We start from the raw sequence: 17,599 nt of genomic DNA on the forward strand, positions 1-17,599 counted from the left end.
GATCTGATGTAGATTTTTAGATGTGTACCAGGTTAAAGTTTTAGGAGCAGGTCCATTCCCAAGTAACTATAAGCCCTACCTTGACCAAACTTGCATGGATGATGCATCTAGGGATGGACACTACCACACTTGCTTCGGATGCTGGATCTGACCTAGATTTTCCAGATGAGTGACCAGGTTAAAGTTTTAGGAGCAGGTCCATTCCCAAGTAACTATAAGCCCTACCTTGACCAAACTTGCATGGATGATGCATCTAGGGATGGACATGGCCACACTTACTTCGGATGCTGGATCTGATGTAGATTTTTAGATGTGTACCAGGTTAAAGTTTTAGGAGCAGGTCCATTCCCAAGTAACTATAAGCCCTACCTGGACCAAACTTTCATGGATGATGCATCTAGGGATGGACACTACCACACTTGCTTCGGATGCTGGATCTGACCTAGATTTTCCAGATGAGTGACCAGGTTAAAGTTTTAGGAGCAGGTCCATTCCCAAGTAACTATAAGCCCTACCTTGACCAAACTTGCATGGATGATGCATCTAGGGATGGACACTACCACACTTGCTTCGGATGCTGGATCTGACCTAGATTTTCCAGATGAGTGACCAGGTTAAAGTTTTAGGAGCAGGTCCATTCCAAAGTAACTATAAGCCCTACCTTGACCAAACTTGCATGGATGATGCATCTAGGGATGGACATGGCCACACTTGCTTCGGATGCTGGATCTGATGTAGATTTTTAGATGTGTACCAGGTTAAGGTTTTAGGAGCAGGTCCATTCCCAAGTAACTATAAGCCCTACCCGGACCAAACTTGCGTGGATGATGCATCTAGGGATGGACACTACCACACTTGCTTCGGATGCTGGATCTGACCTAGATTTTCCGGATGAGTGACCAGGTTAAAGTTTTAGGAGCAGGTCCATTCCAAAGTAACTATAAGCCCTACCTGGACTAAACTTTCATGGATGATGCATCTAGGGATGTACACTAACCAACCTGCTTCGAATGCTGGATCTGACCTAGATTTTCCACATGAGTGAATTTTAGCCATATTTGAACCAAATTAGCATGGATGATGTATCTAGGGATGGATACTTCCAGACTTGCCTTGGATTCTGAATCTGACGTACATTTTCCAGATGAGTGACCAGGGTAATTTTTTTGAGTAGCTATATAATATTATGGCCTGTTATGATTAAACTTGCATAGATGGTGCATCTTAGGATGAAAACTTCCAGATTTGCTTTGGATGTTGGAACTGACCAAAATTTTCTTGATTACTAAACAGGTCAAAAGTTTTTTGAGCAGATCTATAATTAAAATCAAACTTGCATGGATATTGATCTTGGGATGTACCCTAACTAGAAAAAAAATATGATGTGAAATTTGCCTTACATGTAGATAACATTCGTCGAGGTGAGCTTCGTAATCTTTGATTACCTATGTTTTTTGTTGTGCTTGCAAAATTAGTGTGATAAATTTTGAATGATTTTTTAAACAAAGAAAGATTTTCAAAGACTAGAATAAAACTGTTGACATGAGTATAATAAGCATTGAGCCATTCAGCAAACTGTGAAATTCATGGCTACAGGGACTGTTCTGGCTTTAAGATAGGCTCTTTTGATCATTTAGGGAAAAATACATAAATTTTCTAAAAATCTTTCTCTCTGTAGATTTTGTAGACAAAGTGCAATGTAATGACAAGGAAAGATAAGGATGCCTATTCCAAAATTGTAAAATTCTTGAATCCAGGGTCAGGAGTAGATTCAAGTTTGTTCAAATCATGACCCCTGGGGGTAGTAGGGTGGGGCCACAATGGATGATGAAAGTTTTGCATAGGAATACATAGGAAACATCTCCTCAGAACAGCAAAGCCATGATTGGTCATATTATATAGAGGCATCCTCTGCTAGTGTATAATCAAGTTTGTTCAAACCATGACCCCCAGGGATAGGTTGGGGCCACAATATGCGATCAAAGTTTTACATAGGAGTACATAGAAAAAAATCTTTAAAAATCTTCTTAAGAACAGCAAAGCCATGATCAGTAGTATTTTTATGGAAGCATCCTCAGGTGGTGTAGATTGAAGTTCATCAAAATCATGACCCCAGGGGGTAGGATGGGGCCACAATGGGCAATCAACGTTTTACATAATACAGTTTGTAAAATAAGGGACATAAGCATGAAAGTATGAGTAAGCATGTATTTCAAATAAAATAGAAGTTAGACGATATGTTAAAGGAAAAATACTTTCATAACCAGGCAACCTTTAAACTGGGCCACGCCCTTTTCCAAGGGGAGATAATTAAGAATTGGTGAAAATTTGGTGTCATCTTTTAAAAATCTTCTTCTCAAGAACCATTGAGCCAGAAAATTTTATACTTATGTGAAACCTTCATTACATAGTGTAGATTCAAGTTTGTTCAAATCATGACCCCCGGGGGTAGGGTGGGGCCACGATGGAGGATCAAAGTTTTACATAGGAATATATAGGGAATATCTTTAAAAATCTTCTTCTCAAGAGCAATAAAGCCACAATTAGTCATATTGATATGGAATCATCCTCAGGTTGTGTAGATTCAAGTTTGTTCAAATCATTACCTCAGGGGTAGGGTGGGGCCACAATGGGGGATCAAACTTTTACATAGGAATATATAGGGAAAATCTTTAAAAATCTTCTTCTTGGGAACAACAAAGCCACAATTAGTCATATTGATATGGAATCATCCCCAAATATTGTAGATTCAAGCTTGTTCAAGGCATCCTCCAGTAGTAGGGTGGGGCCATAATGGGGGATTAAAGTTTTACAAAAGAACATATACAGGAAATATCTTTAAAAATCTTCTTCATTCTCAAGAACAACAAAGCCATGATCAGTCATACTGATATGGAAGCATCCTCAGGTAGTGTACATTCAAGTTTGTTCAAATCATGAAACCCCCCCCCCCCCCCCCCCCCCCAGGGTAGGGTGTTAGACATACTTAAAATTCTGTTTTAAAGAACAGCAAAATCATGATTAGTTATATGAAGATAGAAGCATCCTCATCAGGTTTATATTCAATGTCATTCAAAACATGGCACCTTGGGGTAGGGTATGCCTAGAACAGGCGATCAAAGCTTTATATATGAATATATAGGAGAAGAAATCTGCTGACGAAGAACAGCAGGGCCATATTGACTCAGGTGAGCATTGTGGCCCATGGGCCTCTTGTTTAATCAAATTAGAATGGATGATGTATCTTAGGATGGACACTTTCAGACTTGTTTTGGATTCTGAATCTGACCTACATTTTCCAGATGAGTGACCAGGGTAATGTTTTTGGAGTAGCTATATAATATTATGGCATGTTATGATTAAACTTGCATGGATGGTGCATCTAAGAATGAAAACATCCAGACTTATTTTGGATGTTGGAACTGACCAAAATTGTCTTGATTAGTAAACTGGTTAAAAGTTTTTTTGAGCAGGTCTCTATGCGGATTACTTTCCAAGTAACTATAAGTCCTTCTTAAACCAAACTTGTATGGATATTGATCTTGGGATGAACACTAACTAGAAAAAATATTATGTGAAATTTGCCTTACTGATAGTTAACCTTCATCCAGGTGAGCTTCGTAGTCTTTGATTACCTATGTTTTATAGTTTAGATTCATTGCTCTATTCCTGTCTAATTTTAATACTTCCATTTGGCATATGTTTTGTCAGCTTTGTTTTGCATGATGCAAAATCAAAACACATCACTGTATGATGTGATGTTATACATGTATCTTTATTTTAGAGTAAACATGTTATTCTAGTATTTATCTACATATTTGATTAATTGGCTTGTGTTTAGTTGTATAGATTCTAGACACATGATTACTTTATTAAATAAAGGACTCAAATTGAACTTTATACTGATTTGTCAGAATCCATCCAAATGTCTGTGAAGAACTTTATACTGATTTGTCAGAATCCATCCAAATGTCTGTGAACTTTTCTCATTTTTAGCTCACCTCAATGAAGTTGGGGGAGCTTATGTAATACCCTCGACTTCGGCAACGGCGTCCCAGGTTAAAGTTTTTGGAGCCGTTTTCTTTTCAAGTAATTCTGTATCCTATCTTAATCAAAAATGCATTGAGGATGCTTCTAGTGTGTTTCATTGTACCAGTCAAGGTTTCAGATGCTGCAATTTCAGCTAAAGAATGCAAGATTAATGTTTTTGGAGCAGGTAAAAGTTTTTGGAGCAGGTTAAAGTTTTTGGAGGAGGTCTCATTTCCAAGTAACTAAAGGCCCTATATTGACCAAACTTGCATGGGTGATACAACTAAGGATGCACACTACTGGACTTGTTTGGGATGCTGGATGTGACCTATATTTTCTGGCTGAGTGACCAGGGTAAAGTTTTTGGAGCAGATCTCATTTCCAGGTAATTATAAGCCCTATATTGACCAAACTTGCATGGATGATACATCTAAGAATGCACACTACTGGACTTGCTTTGGATGCTGGATCTGACCTACATTTTCCGGATAAGTGACCAGGTTAAAGTTTTTGGAGCAGATCTCATTTCCAAGTAACTCAAAGGCCTATTTGAACCAAACTTGCATTGATGATGCACTCTCAAATTTGTTTCAGATGCTGAATTTGACTAACATTTTCTGGATGAGTGACTAGATAAGATTTTAGATAATTCCATTCCCAAGTTACTGCAAGCCCTATCAGACCAAAATTGCATAAATGTTGCATCTAGGGATTCACACTACTAGATTATTAGTTTAATGTGGGACTTTCCCTTACTTTAAGACAACATTGGTTGAAGTGAGCTCTGTAATCTCTGATTACATATGTTTGATTCTTCATGTACATGAATTTACATTGTATATTTTGTGATAGAGCCAGTGATTAATTTTATATAAATTTACTAAAAGTTGTTTGGTAAATATCTTTAGTTCTAAATTGCCAAACTTGCTTGAATACTGATATGTATTTAATAGCATTTGTTTCCAGCTCTGAAATGGTACATATTTTCTTTTAGCTTACCTGAGCTGAAAGATCAAGCGAGATTTTCTAATCACATTTCATCTGGCAATCCATCTCTGTCTATCTGTTATCCTTTTTCTAATTTCTTCTTTCCAACTTCTTCTCAGGAACCACAAAGCCAATTTCAACCAATTTTGTCATAAATCATCCTTGAAGAAGAGGGGTTCAGTTTCCTCAAATAAAGCACCACATCCTTGTTCAAGACTAATTAGGAATTAGTGAAAATTGGTGAGGGTCATTTAAAATTCTTCTTAATATGAATCACTAGGGCAAAAAGAATGAAAGCTTCCTAACATAGTGAAGATTCAAATTAGAATAGGGCTAAAATCAAGGAGAAATTTTTACTGAATGCTTGCTTATTTTCAAACAAAACAGCAATGTCATGTTAGTCATAATGATATTGAAGCATCTCCATGATGTGTAAATGATTGAAGTAAGGTTATGGCTTGATCCCTTAGGATTTGGATATGGACATAATATGGGGTAAGAATTTTTCATCAGAATAAAATTGGGGGGAAATTTTTTCTAAATCATCTGATGAAAAGCAGCATTGCCAAGACGATTCAGGTGAGCATTATTTGCCATGGGCCTCTTGTTACAAGTTTTGTAGTGGAATATTGGTAATGCTTCTTACATGTTAGGCTGAGGCAAAATTGATGCCAGATAGTCTCAGAATTGCAAAACATAAACTTTAAATAACTTGTTCCTTAAAACAATAGCATTTATGTATTCACTAAAGAATCATTCAAATTATCTAATAAGTAATTTCATGTTACATGTATTATTTAAAGTCATGTTGAGACAATCTTCAATTAGTAATAAAATCATGTCAAATTAAAGTTCATGCTATACCATATCTGTTATAATTGTTACAATATTTACATTCCACATGTATTTTGCTTATAAAGTCTGTGGAAAGCTAAGTCTTTCAAACACCATAACATGGACCGAGAGTTTAAAGTACTTTATTTTGACATCACAAATGTTGAAAGCTGTGCAAGTGCAACTTCATAAGCAAAAATCAAATTTCACACTTACATTGAACAGTATGTTGGTAGTAGCTATTGCAATGGCTCTTCCATTAATTGTAACTTACTTTAAGAATAATACAAGGATTTTGAAATCTAAATCACATTTACAGACAAGGTAGGGAGTTAAAGAATGTAAATATAAGCTTTGTATAATTATTTTTTGAAAGATATAATCTCATAAATACTATGGAGTGTGCCAAAACATTTTTCATAATGCGCTTATGCGTGTAATCAATTTAGTTGGCACACACCATTTTTGGTATTTACATGTTGGCTTACTGAAATTCATTCTACATTTAGCATCACATTAAAACTTCAAAACCTACAAGAGATGGAGAAAAAATTAAACAAAATTTTCAAACAAGTGTGCATTTACTCATTTACACGAATCAATTAAAATACTGAAAATATTTGTGAAACATGTAGGCTTATTGTTTAATGATAATTTTTTTAGTAAATCTGTTAGGTATAAATAATAGATGCATCTCAAATATACCTCTAGTTCAAAATATCTGGCATTTTCCAGGCTTTTTTAAAGATTTTGATAATTGACATGCCTGGAAAATCTGACATTTTGCAGGCTTTTTTATGTTCCCCAAACGAAGTTTGGGAACATATTGTTTTTACTCTGTTTCTTATTAAGTCTTCCGTTCACAACGGAAGACTTATGGTGATTGTATTGTTTCTTTTTATTAAGTCTTCCGTTCACAACGGAAGACTTATAGTGATTGTATTGTTTCTTTTTATTATTATTATTATTATTCCTCCAAATTTTGTGAGCTCGATTACTCAGAGACGGTTGGATAGATTTTCACAATTTTTCACATGATAGTAGGCTGATATATGAAGTTTATATAAAATTCCGTTTTTTGAAAAATTCACTTCCGGTCCGAAGTTACGGCCGAATTTCCAATTTTTAAATGGACTTTTGTCCGGAATTTTTCTCGGAAACGGTTTGAGGTAAAGATGTGAAATTTACAAGAGTATTAGATCATGACATTCTCTTTGTTTCGAAGTTGTTTTTGTGTGTTTCCGGTACTTCCTGCCCGAACCGGAAGTGAACTTGTGTTTGGTCAATTTTCAACTTTTTTGTTTTTTAATATTTTTTCAAGATATTATTATGTATAACAGAGGTTATTCTACAAATACTAAACATATAATTTGTTTGAAAATTGGATTTCGCATTTTCTAGATATTAGGTACCGTCATTTTCCCCATTTACCTAGTGTGTATACAATGGGCAAAGAAAGATAACTCTGACTTGTAAGTGAGAATAGAACTTTCGAGATAAAGGCGGAAATAGTATCTATGACGTCAGAGACATATACACTCTCCATATCAAAAATATTTAGACGTTCCATATGCACTCTTCTAAATGTAAGAGTACGTTGGTTACCGCTTCCAGTGCATGTATAGTTTAAAGTTGCCAGTGTAGTGTAAGTTTGTATTGACAGTTAATTGATTTACACATGAATATATCTAAAAAAAAATTAATATATATGCTAGGTACCTAATTCAAGTAAATATATTATAAGCACTGAATATACATTTATAGTGATGGACAGGCATGCAATTTTATCTATCTCGTATAGTAAGTTCAGAATACGATAGTTATAAGCCTTCTATAATGTAGACGAATTATCATTCTCTATGATTTGAATGCGAAATTATCCCGATTTCCGAGTTTTATTTTCGATATTAAAAAATATTACATACACTCAAAAAGGAATTGAGCGATAGAAAATTGTTACAGTAATACAGTACTGTTTTAAAGGCTTTAAGCCTTTATAAATAATTTGATATCTGCCACTTAAAAGAAAGAAAATCAATCTATAGATTAGATTTGGTTATTACATGTATATTTGATAAAAAAGTTAAATTATTTATGACACATGATCTATACTCTATATACCCAAGAAATTATAAAAGATGTGAAAAGACGATTCTTGGATTCTTGTGAAATACTCAAAGAGTTAAAAAAAATATGTGAAAACGCGATTCTGTGTGAAATAATGCTATGCTATATGTTTCTTTTGAAAAAAAAACCATGATAAAAAAAATTGCACAGGTCTCTTGATATGTGGGATAAGTATACCTGAATGAACACAATTTTATGCAATGATATATAATTATGTACATGCAACTGATGTCCGTACCTTTCCTTATAATTCATAAAACATAAAACTATCTAATTCCTTTGAAGCCTCCCCCCCCCGCGTCTTGATTAATATTTGGAGACATTCGTGCAGCTAGGCATTTGAATTATATATTCGTTTTAGATTTAAATCTGGAACATGTGAATATAATTACCATTTACATGTATACAGAATTTCATATTCTATAATGGTAGATTTGTCATTATGAAATGTTCAATTTACGTCTGAGAGAGAGAGAGAGAGAGAGAGAGAGAGAGAGAGAGAGGAGAGAGAGATTCCCTCTTAATCCCGATCCTCCTATCCATTTACATAGACCAAAAATTAGTTCTATATCGGTCACACCCATTCTTTATTAAATGTTTTCTGATTTCATAGTCAGTCATGGTCACATCCTGTATATTTTTCAGCTTAAAAAGTATCACACGAAGTGCAGGTGTGTTGACCTGTCAATCAAAATCCCTTGACGCTGTATGCACTGCAATTAAGTAGCCTGAGTTTGAAATGATCTTGAAGTATGATCTTTAAGTAAATCTGATGCAACAAACTTGTGAAAAAATAGAATAAAATAAAAAATAAAATATCTCGGTATTATGAACTTCGATTGTGGGACGTGGAGACCGGTCCTTTGGATGAGATCGTATAAATCGAGGTCCCTTGTCGCAGAAGGTGCTGGCATAAAAAAGATTCCCCTCTGCTCAATTGCGATAAGTGCCAAAGTATAGGACAAAAATTTGCAGTCTCCACCGGAGAGTGGTGTCGTCTCCATGTGAGTGAAAAATTCTGGAGAGGGACGTTAAACAACATACGTATAATCAATCAATCGATTGCTGAAGAATTACTGTAATTGAATAATCTGTCTTATAGGTATGCTGTCAAATCTTGATATTACAACTTTACAAAACTCAGTGACTTTACGTTTAATGTGATACTAACTTAATTCATTATATTTTTTTATAACACCATACACAATTATGCCAAAACATACATGATAGTACGGTGTTCGTTCGTCTGTTTGTTTGTCTTAGAAATGATTGCAAACAATTTTTTTTTAAATTGCTAATGATATACCTATATCTCTTATAGGTGCCAAATGTATTATACAAGATTGATAATGAAAATCAAAGTACCTTAAGTACTGAAAGGACTTTTTTCCAGTTATTCTTTTCTTTCACAGTAAATATGATATGTATGTTTTTTACACAGAAAAAAGCAAATTCTTACAGATTTAGACGAACGGAAGACTTTTTTGTTGCCATGGCAACAAGAGTCTAGTTATTATTATTATTATTCCTCCCAAATTTTGTGAGCGTGATTACTCAGAGATGGTTGGATAGATTTTCACAATTTTTCACATGATAGTAGGCTGATATATGAAGTTTATATAAAATTCCGTTTTTTGAAAAATTCACTTCCGGTCCGAAGTTACGGCCGAATTTCCAATTTTTAAATGGACTTTTGTCCGGAATTTTTCTCGGAAACGGTTTGAGGTAAAGATGTGAAATTTACAGGAGTATTAGATCATGACATTCTCTTTGTTTCGAAGTTGTTTTCGTGTGTTTCCGGTACTTCCTGTCCGAACCGGAAGTGAACTTGTGTTTGGTCAATTTTCAACTTTTTTGTTTTTTAATATTTTTTCAAGATATTATTATGTATAACAGAGGTTCTTCTACAAATACTAAATATATAATTTGTTTTGAAATCAGATTCCACATTTTGTAGATTTTCGGTACCGTCATTTTCCCCATTTACCTAGTGTGTATACAATGGGCAAAGAAAGATAACTCTGACTTGTAAGTGAGAATGGAACTTTCGAGATAAAGGCGGAAATAGTATCGATGACGTCAGAGACATATACACTCTCCATATCAAAAATATTTAGACGTTCCATATGCACTCTTCTAAATGTAAGAGTACGTTGGTTACCGCTTCCAGTGCATGTATAGTTTAAAGTTGCCAGTGTATAAGTCTGTATTGACAGTTAATTGATTTACACATGAATATATCTAAAAAAAAAAATTAATATATATGCTAGGTACCTAATTCAAGTAAATATATTATAAGCACTGAATATACATTTATAGTGATGGACAGGCATGCAATTTTATCTATCTCGTATAGTAAGTTCAGAATACGATAGCTATAAGCCTTTATAATGTAGACGATTTATCATTCTCTATGATTTGAATGCGAAATTATCCCGATTTCCAAGTTTTATTTTCAATATTAAAAAATATTACATACACTCAAAAAGGAATTGAGCGATAGAAAATTGTAATACAGTACTTTTTAAAGCCTTTATAAATAAATTGATATCTGCCACTTAAAAGAAAGAAAATCAATCTATAGATTAGATTTGGTTATTACATGTATATTTGATAAAAAGTTAAATTATTTATGACACATGATTTATACTCTATATATACCCAAGGAATTATAAAAGATGTGAAAAGACGATTCTTGGATTCTTGTGAAATACTCAAAGAGTTAAAAAAAAAATATGTGAAAACGCGATTCTGTGTGAAATAATAGTACGGTATATGTTTCTTTTGAAAAAAAAAAACCATGATAAAAAAAATTGCACAGGTCTCTTGATATGTGGGATAAGTATACCTGAATGAACACAGTATATAATTATGTACATGCAACTGACGTCCGTACTTTTCCTTATAATTCATAAAACATAAAACTATCTAATTCCTTTGAAGCCTCCCCCCCCCCCCCCGTCTTGATTAATATTTGGAGACGTTCGTGCAGCTAGGCATTCGAATTATATATTCGTTTTAGATTTAAATCTGGAACATGTGAATATAATTACCATTTAAATGTATACAGAATTTCATATTCTATAATGGTAGATTTGTCATTATGAAATGTTCAATTTTCGTCTGAGAGAGAGAGAGAGAGAGAGAGAGAGAGAGAGAGAGAGGGAGAGAGAGATTCCCTATTAATCCCGATCCTCCTATCCATTTACATAGACCAAAAATTAGTTCTATATCGGTCACACCCATTCTTTATTAAATGTTTTCTGATTTCATAGTCAGTCATGGTCACATCCTGTATATTTTTCAGCTTAAAAAGTAACACACGAAGTGCAGGTGTGTTGACCTGTCAATCAAAATCCCTTGACGCTGTATGCACTGCAATTAAGTAGCCTGAGTTCGAAATGATCTTGAAGTATGATCTTTAAGTGAATCTGATGCAACAAACTTGTGAAAAAATAGAATAAAATAAAAAATAAAATATCTCGGTATTATGAACTTCGATTGTGGGACGTGGAAACCGGTCCTTTGGATGAGATCGTATAAATCGAGGTCCCTTTTCGCAGAAGGTGCTGGCATAAAAAAGATTCCCCACTGCTCAATTGCGATAAGTATAGGACAAAAATTTGCAGTCTCCACCGGCGAGTGGTGGCGTCTCCATGTGAGTGAAAAATTCTGGAGAGGGACATTAAACAACATACGTATAATCAATCAATCAATCAATCGATTGCTGAAGAATTACTGTAATTGAATAATCTGTCTTATAGGTATGCTGTCAAATCTTGATATTATAACTTTACAAAACTCAGTGACTTTACGTTTAGTGTGATACTAACTTTTTTATAACACCATCACAATTATGCCAAAATATACACACAATGAAGCTTATGATAGTACGGTGTTCGTTCGTCTGTTTGTTTGTCTTAGAAATGATTGCAAACAATTTTTTTTTAAATTGCTAATGATATACGTTTATCTCTTATAGGTGCCAAATGTATTATACAAGATTGATAATGAAAATCAAAGTACCTTAAGTACTGAAAGGACTTTTTTCCAGTTATTTTTTTCTTTCACAGTAAATATGATATGTATGTTTTTTACACAGAAAAAAAGCAAATTCTTACAGATTTAGAAGAACGGAAGACTTTTTTGTTGCCATGGCAACAAGAGTCTAGTTATTATTATTATTATTATTTTTCTTCCTGGGTACTTTTTTGTCCGTGAGTGATCTCCGAAACTACACATCCGATTGAGGTGAAACCTTTTTAGGGTTAATAGGAATGTTATGTAGATTTGCGGAACGAAGGTCATTTTGCGCGCATGCGCATGCACGTGCGTGCGCGTGCAAAGCGTAAAATGACCAATATACTTGATATAGCTGTAACTTTTATATTTTTTCATGAAATGCTTTGATACTCAGAATATAAGGATATATTAATAGTGTAGACAAGATGACATGGTCAGAATGCGCATGCATGCACGTGCGCGCATGCGCATTGATTGAAATAACCAATACAATTGATATAGACTTAACTTGTACATTTTTTGATGAATTGCATTGAAACTCAGAATATAAATATATATTAGAGGTGTACACAAGAAGACTTGATCAGCGCACACATGCATGCACGTGCGTGTACGTGCGCGCGCGTGCAATGAGTAAAATGACAGATATACTTGATATAGCTATAACTTTCATATCTTTTGATGAAATGCTTTGATACTCAGGATATCAGGATATATTAAAAGTGTAGACAAGATGATATGGTCAGAATGCACATACATACACGTGTGCGCATGCGCAATGATTGAAATAACCAATACAAATTATATAGACTTAACTTGTATATTTTTTGATGAATTGCTTTGAAACTCAGAATATAAATATATATTAGAGGTGTACACAAGATGACATGATCAGCGCACACATGCATGCACTTGCAAGCACGTGCGTGCGCGTGCAATGAGTAGAATGACCAATATACTTGATATAGCCAAAACTTTCATATCTTTTGATAAAATACTTTAATACTCAGAATATTAGGATATATTAATAGTGTAGACAAGATGACATGGTCAGCGCATGCATGCACGTGCGTACGCGTGCAATGAGTTAAATTACCAATATACTTGATATAACCATAACTTTTACATTTTTTGATGTAATGCTTTGATACTCAGAATATATAGACATATTATAAATGTAGACAAGACGACATTGTCAACATGCACAGGCATGCACATGCGTGCGCATGCAATGCTAAAATGACCAATATACTTGATATAGCTGTAACTTTTATACTTTTTGTTGAAATGCTTTGATACTCAAAATATGTAGATATATTAATAGTGTTGACAAGACGACACGGTCATCATGGACATGCATGCACGTGCGCGCGCTTGCAATGCGTAAAATGACAGACATACTTAATATAGCCGAATTTTTTTTATCTTTTGATGAAATTTGAATATAAAGATGTATTAAAAGTGTAGACAAGTTGACATGGTCATTTTATACATGCATGCCTGTGCGCGCGCGTGTAATGCGTAAAAAAACCAATATACTTGATTGCCTTATTTAATGAAGCTTACAGGGAATAAAACACCAAAAGGAAGTTGGGGAGCGTTTGGGGAACATCTGTAACGGTCCCCGTTACAATTAATACTAGTTTTTAATGATTTTGATATTTGATGTAACAGAAAAACAGGTTAAACTAGACTAATATACCTCATGCAGGGCCAAAATGTTTTTTCCCTCTGGAATACAGTTTTCAGTTGCTAAAAGTCAAAGCAAACTGGAAAACAGACCTCAAAAATTTGTTGGTTTTTTTTTCAAAGTGCCAATTTCTCCAAAACCTTCACGTCCAGGTGATGTTAAACGTTTAGTATTATTTTTGGACAGCCTTTCATTAATTGTTATTACAGTAAAACTTTTCTAATAACCATTGGTTAGAGATATTGTCTAGATTAGACAACATTTTAAACAACTGAATTTATTTACATTTGCAAGTATTTTTCTTAGATGAACCTACTGAAGAGAAAATATGTTCAATTCTGTATGAACTTATTTGGGGGTCAGAGGTCATGGCGTGACCGAATCACACAGCGAGACGATATCTTTGTCTACATATTTCTGTCACAGTGACACTGGTTTTGGAACTTCGAAGCCGTTAAAGGGATGAAAAAGATAAAATTGAAACATTTTTTTTTGTTCAACAAATGATCAGTAGATCTTTCTCCGATGTGAAGAATGTTTGACAGTTTCTAATTAGCCTAAAATCATGCTTACCTTTTTAACCCGAAATTCCTTTGAAGGTATGTAAACCGAAGACGATAGCACCGCTTTTGACTTCATATATAACTCATACAATAATAGTAAGATTATTCCCAGTAGCGATCATTGTTTTTTCATTATGAACAGATTTTTCCTGAACTGGACTGCTGAACATCAATGTAAATATTCAAATGTTGGAGTGAAGCGAACTCTCAAGACCAAACAGCTTGTAGGTCATTGCGCGTCACAACATAGCAATACGGCGGGCCGTTCATGTAATAAATGCAGTTCTATTCAGAATATTCGTCTCAAATGTAAATAAAAGTAATAAACAACAATGTTAAAAAGTTCTCTGGGAAATGAACTTGGGTGGTACGTGATCAAATCTTCTGAGAAGCCCTTCAGGCTTCACAGGATTTGATCACGTGACCAACCAAATTCATTTCCCAGAGAACTTTTTAACATTGTTGTTTATTTCTTAAGTACTGAAAGGGACTTCGAATTCAGGCAAGATTTTGATATACACAACATCCGGATTAGACAAGTTTCACTGTATTACATTAACTGATTTTTGTGATTTACATTATAATTTTTTTAAGATTGATATAATTGCTATTACTACATTATAACTGATTTGGGGATTTACATTAATTGCTATAATTACATGTAATTGATTTTTAGCCCACCTGAGTCAAAGGTCTGTTGTCTGTCGTCATTGTAGTTGGCTGTCATCATAAACTTTTCACATTATCATCTTCTTCTTCAGAACCACAGACTTTGGACCCCCACCCTGAAACATTGACCCCACTATCACCACCACCAAATAGTTTTTTTTTCACATATGGTAAATGGATTTTAAGGGGGGGGGTCATTTTTCATTTTTTTTTTTTTTTTATTTTTTTTTTTATTTTTTTTTTTTTTTTTTGGCTTTTCAAGAAATTCTTGGTAGGAAATTTTTCATGCCTGGGGTGGAACCCCCCCCCCCCTTGAAAAAATCCCTGGATCTGCACCTGTATAGGTAGTGTAGATTGAAGAAAGTACAAAGTATGACCCCTGGGAGTAAGGCCACAACATGTGATGAAAGTTATAAATAAGAATATGTAGTACACGTGTAAAAAAAAAAAAAAAAAAAAAAAAAAAAAATCAGTCATATTAGTACAGAAGCATCCTCAGGTTGTGTAGATTTAAGATTGTTCAAATTATAAATCTGCTGATAAAGAACAGAAGGGTTACTCAGATGAGCATTGTGGTCCATGGGTCTCTTGTTGTGATTTTATGTTAACTGCTATTATCACATTAAAATTGATTTTGTTCTCTTAACAGAACCTCCATTTCCTAGTGCAAAAATGGACAGCCTTTGTCAAAAGTCCTTTTCAGCATTGGAGGAGGGTGTAACTGTGTTTGCGAGTTTGTCTGATAAACCAAACACAGCTCTTCTGTACACAAACAAAGGACGGCTGATGAGACTTTATGCCCAGGCTTATACCCAGAACACAATGCAGTTGGAAAATCCACAGTTCAGTGATGTGGAACGTAAATATTTTAAACAGGTTTGGAAGCAGTCACTTTATTTAGAAACAAGTCTATCTGTTTGCTTCACCAATACAACTTATCTATTAAAACTTTGGCCCCAGAGCTATTGTAGGTTGCACAAGGGCATAAAAGTTTTTCAATGGAATTCTTAAATTTGGAAGTTTTCTGTTTAGAAGAGAGAATCAGATTTTCAGACTAAGGTGCTTTTTGGTGTACATTCAATAAATTTCATTTAAATCATAGGAGGGTGCCATAACAGGAAGAATGAATTTATGTTATAATTATAGAGATGGCAATTGTTAACCAGTTAAAGATGGCAATTAAACAGTTAAAGATGGCAATTGTTAACCAGTTAAAGGTGGCAATTGTTAACCAGTAAGAGATACCTGTAGCAATTGTTAACCAGTTAACCAGTTGAAGATGGCAATTGTTAATCATATATGATGGTTGCAAAAACTTTAATCTTTACATAGTTAAAAAAAATGTGTATATTTAAAACAATTTCATTAAAAGGTACTATTTTCAGTGCAATATTAAAAAAACTCTGATCTCTAATCGGTTGCCCTTTTGCATATCTAATTAAGGGAATTGTGCGAGAAATTGGTCTATTTGTGAAATGGGTATTACTTTTAAAATGCCTTGTCAATGCCCAATCTGTCCAGCATTTCAAAGATTATCCATGAATGATAATTATTTTTTTTTAAATAATATTTACATATTATACTATAATAATATTAAAATGTTTCTTATTTTTCATATGTCATTTTAAATCCAAACTACATCTTTCTCAACTGTGTAATTAACTAATCATTATAAAAAAAAAAATTTGTTGATTTTCAAGGTTTGTTTTTACAATCATATTACTGTAAATCACTTTTTATTTGTGAGAACTTTATTTTTGCGTAATTAAGCGAGACGACCTTCTCACGAAAATTTCATTTTTATTGGAATAGGATATATACAGCAATAACCAGCATTCATGAAAATTTTGTCTTGCTTACAAATACCAAATACCTATCTTGCGAAAATAAGGTGTCACAAATATTTGGTGATCTACAGTACCATATTAAAAAATTTCCATTTTGCCTTACTGAGTACCTTTTGAACCTTAAGTTTTCTTACCTGTATTTCACAGTTAAGGCAAATTGGGAACATACTTATACCCATTGTAATCTGTTCCTTGGAACAAATGTCATCAATTTATGCATTAATTAAAACTAGGTTTGATCTCCTAACTTGCTCTTTGAAACTATTCTTTGAGTTCAGCTAGTACATGTATATTCAAAGTTTACAGAGATTTAACATTACTTCGCAAATAGATGCATCATTTGTTGATTCTCAATTGCTTGTTGTCAATAATATATAAAAGCTTGAGCACATTATGAGGTCATACATTGTATTTTCTTTCAAAACAATTAAAAATTTGTTATCACAAGAAACAATGAAATTGGAGCACTTATGTGGGACAGACTATTATCATCCAGATTGTTTTGACTACCATCCTTATTATCAATGAACACAGTAAATCCAATAACAAAGTTATAAATACATTTTAGCTAACCTGAGCCAAAGGCTCAAGTGAGCTTTTCTTTTCAAAGAATTTCCAGCTGCATTGATCTGTATGTTATGTGCTTTATATTGTTTCTTCTAAACTTTCTTTTTTTACAGTTTCATGCATTTCTTCAGATCCACTTCACAAATGTCAACAAAGCTTGCCACAAAGCAGCTATTGATTTTTTTTTATTGGAGGCCAGACCCTTTTTCCTGGGCAGATAAAAATAAAATAGTGACAAATTGGTGCCATCATTCATAAAAACT

General features: G+C 33.9%; 1 protein-coding gene across 1 annotated transcript in view; it reads left to right on the top strand.

The window, feature by feature from the left end:
• LOC133180933 (erythroid differentiation-related factor 1-like) overlaps positions 1 to 17,599 on the top strand; it is a 70,337-nt gene that overhangs the window by 32,922 nt on the left and 19,816 nt on the right. Inside the window, exon 17 of the mRNA XM_061315397.1 lies at positions 15,572 to 15,798. Coding sequence (XP_061171381.1) covers positions 15,572 to 15,798 — 227 coding nt within the window. The remainder of the gene's footprint in view (positions 1 to 15,571; positions 15,799 to 17,599) is intronic.

This window comes from Saccostrea echinata, unplaced genomic scaffold (assembly GCF_033153115.1).
Source record: "Saccostrea echinata isolate AGI-Se365-2 ecotype Australia unplaced genomic scaffold, CSIRO_AGI_Sech_v1 ptg000008l, whole genome shotgun sequence".
Lineage (NCBI taxonomy): Eukaryota > Metazoa > Mollusca > Bivalvia > Ostreida > Ostreidae > Saccostrea > Saccostrea echinata.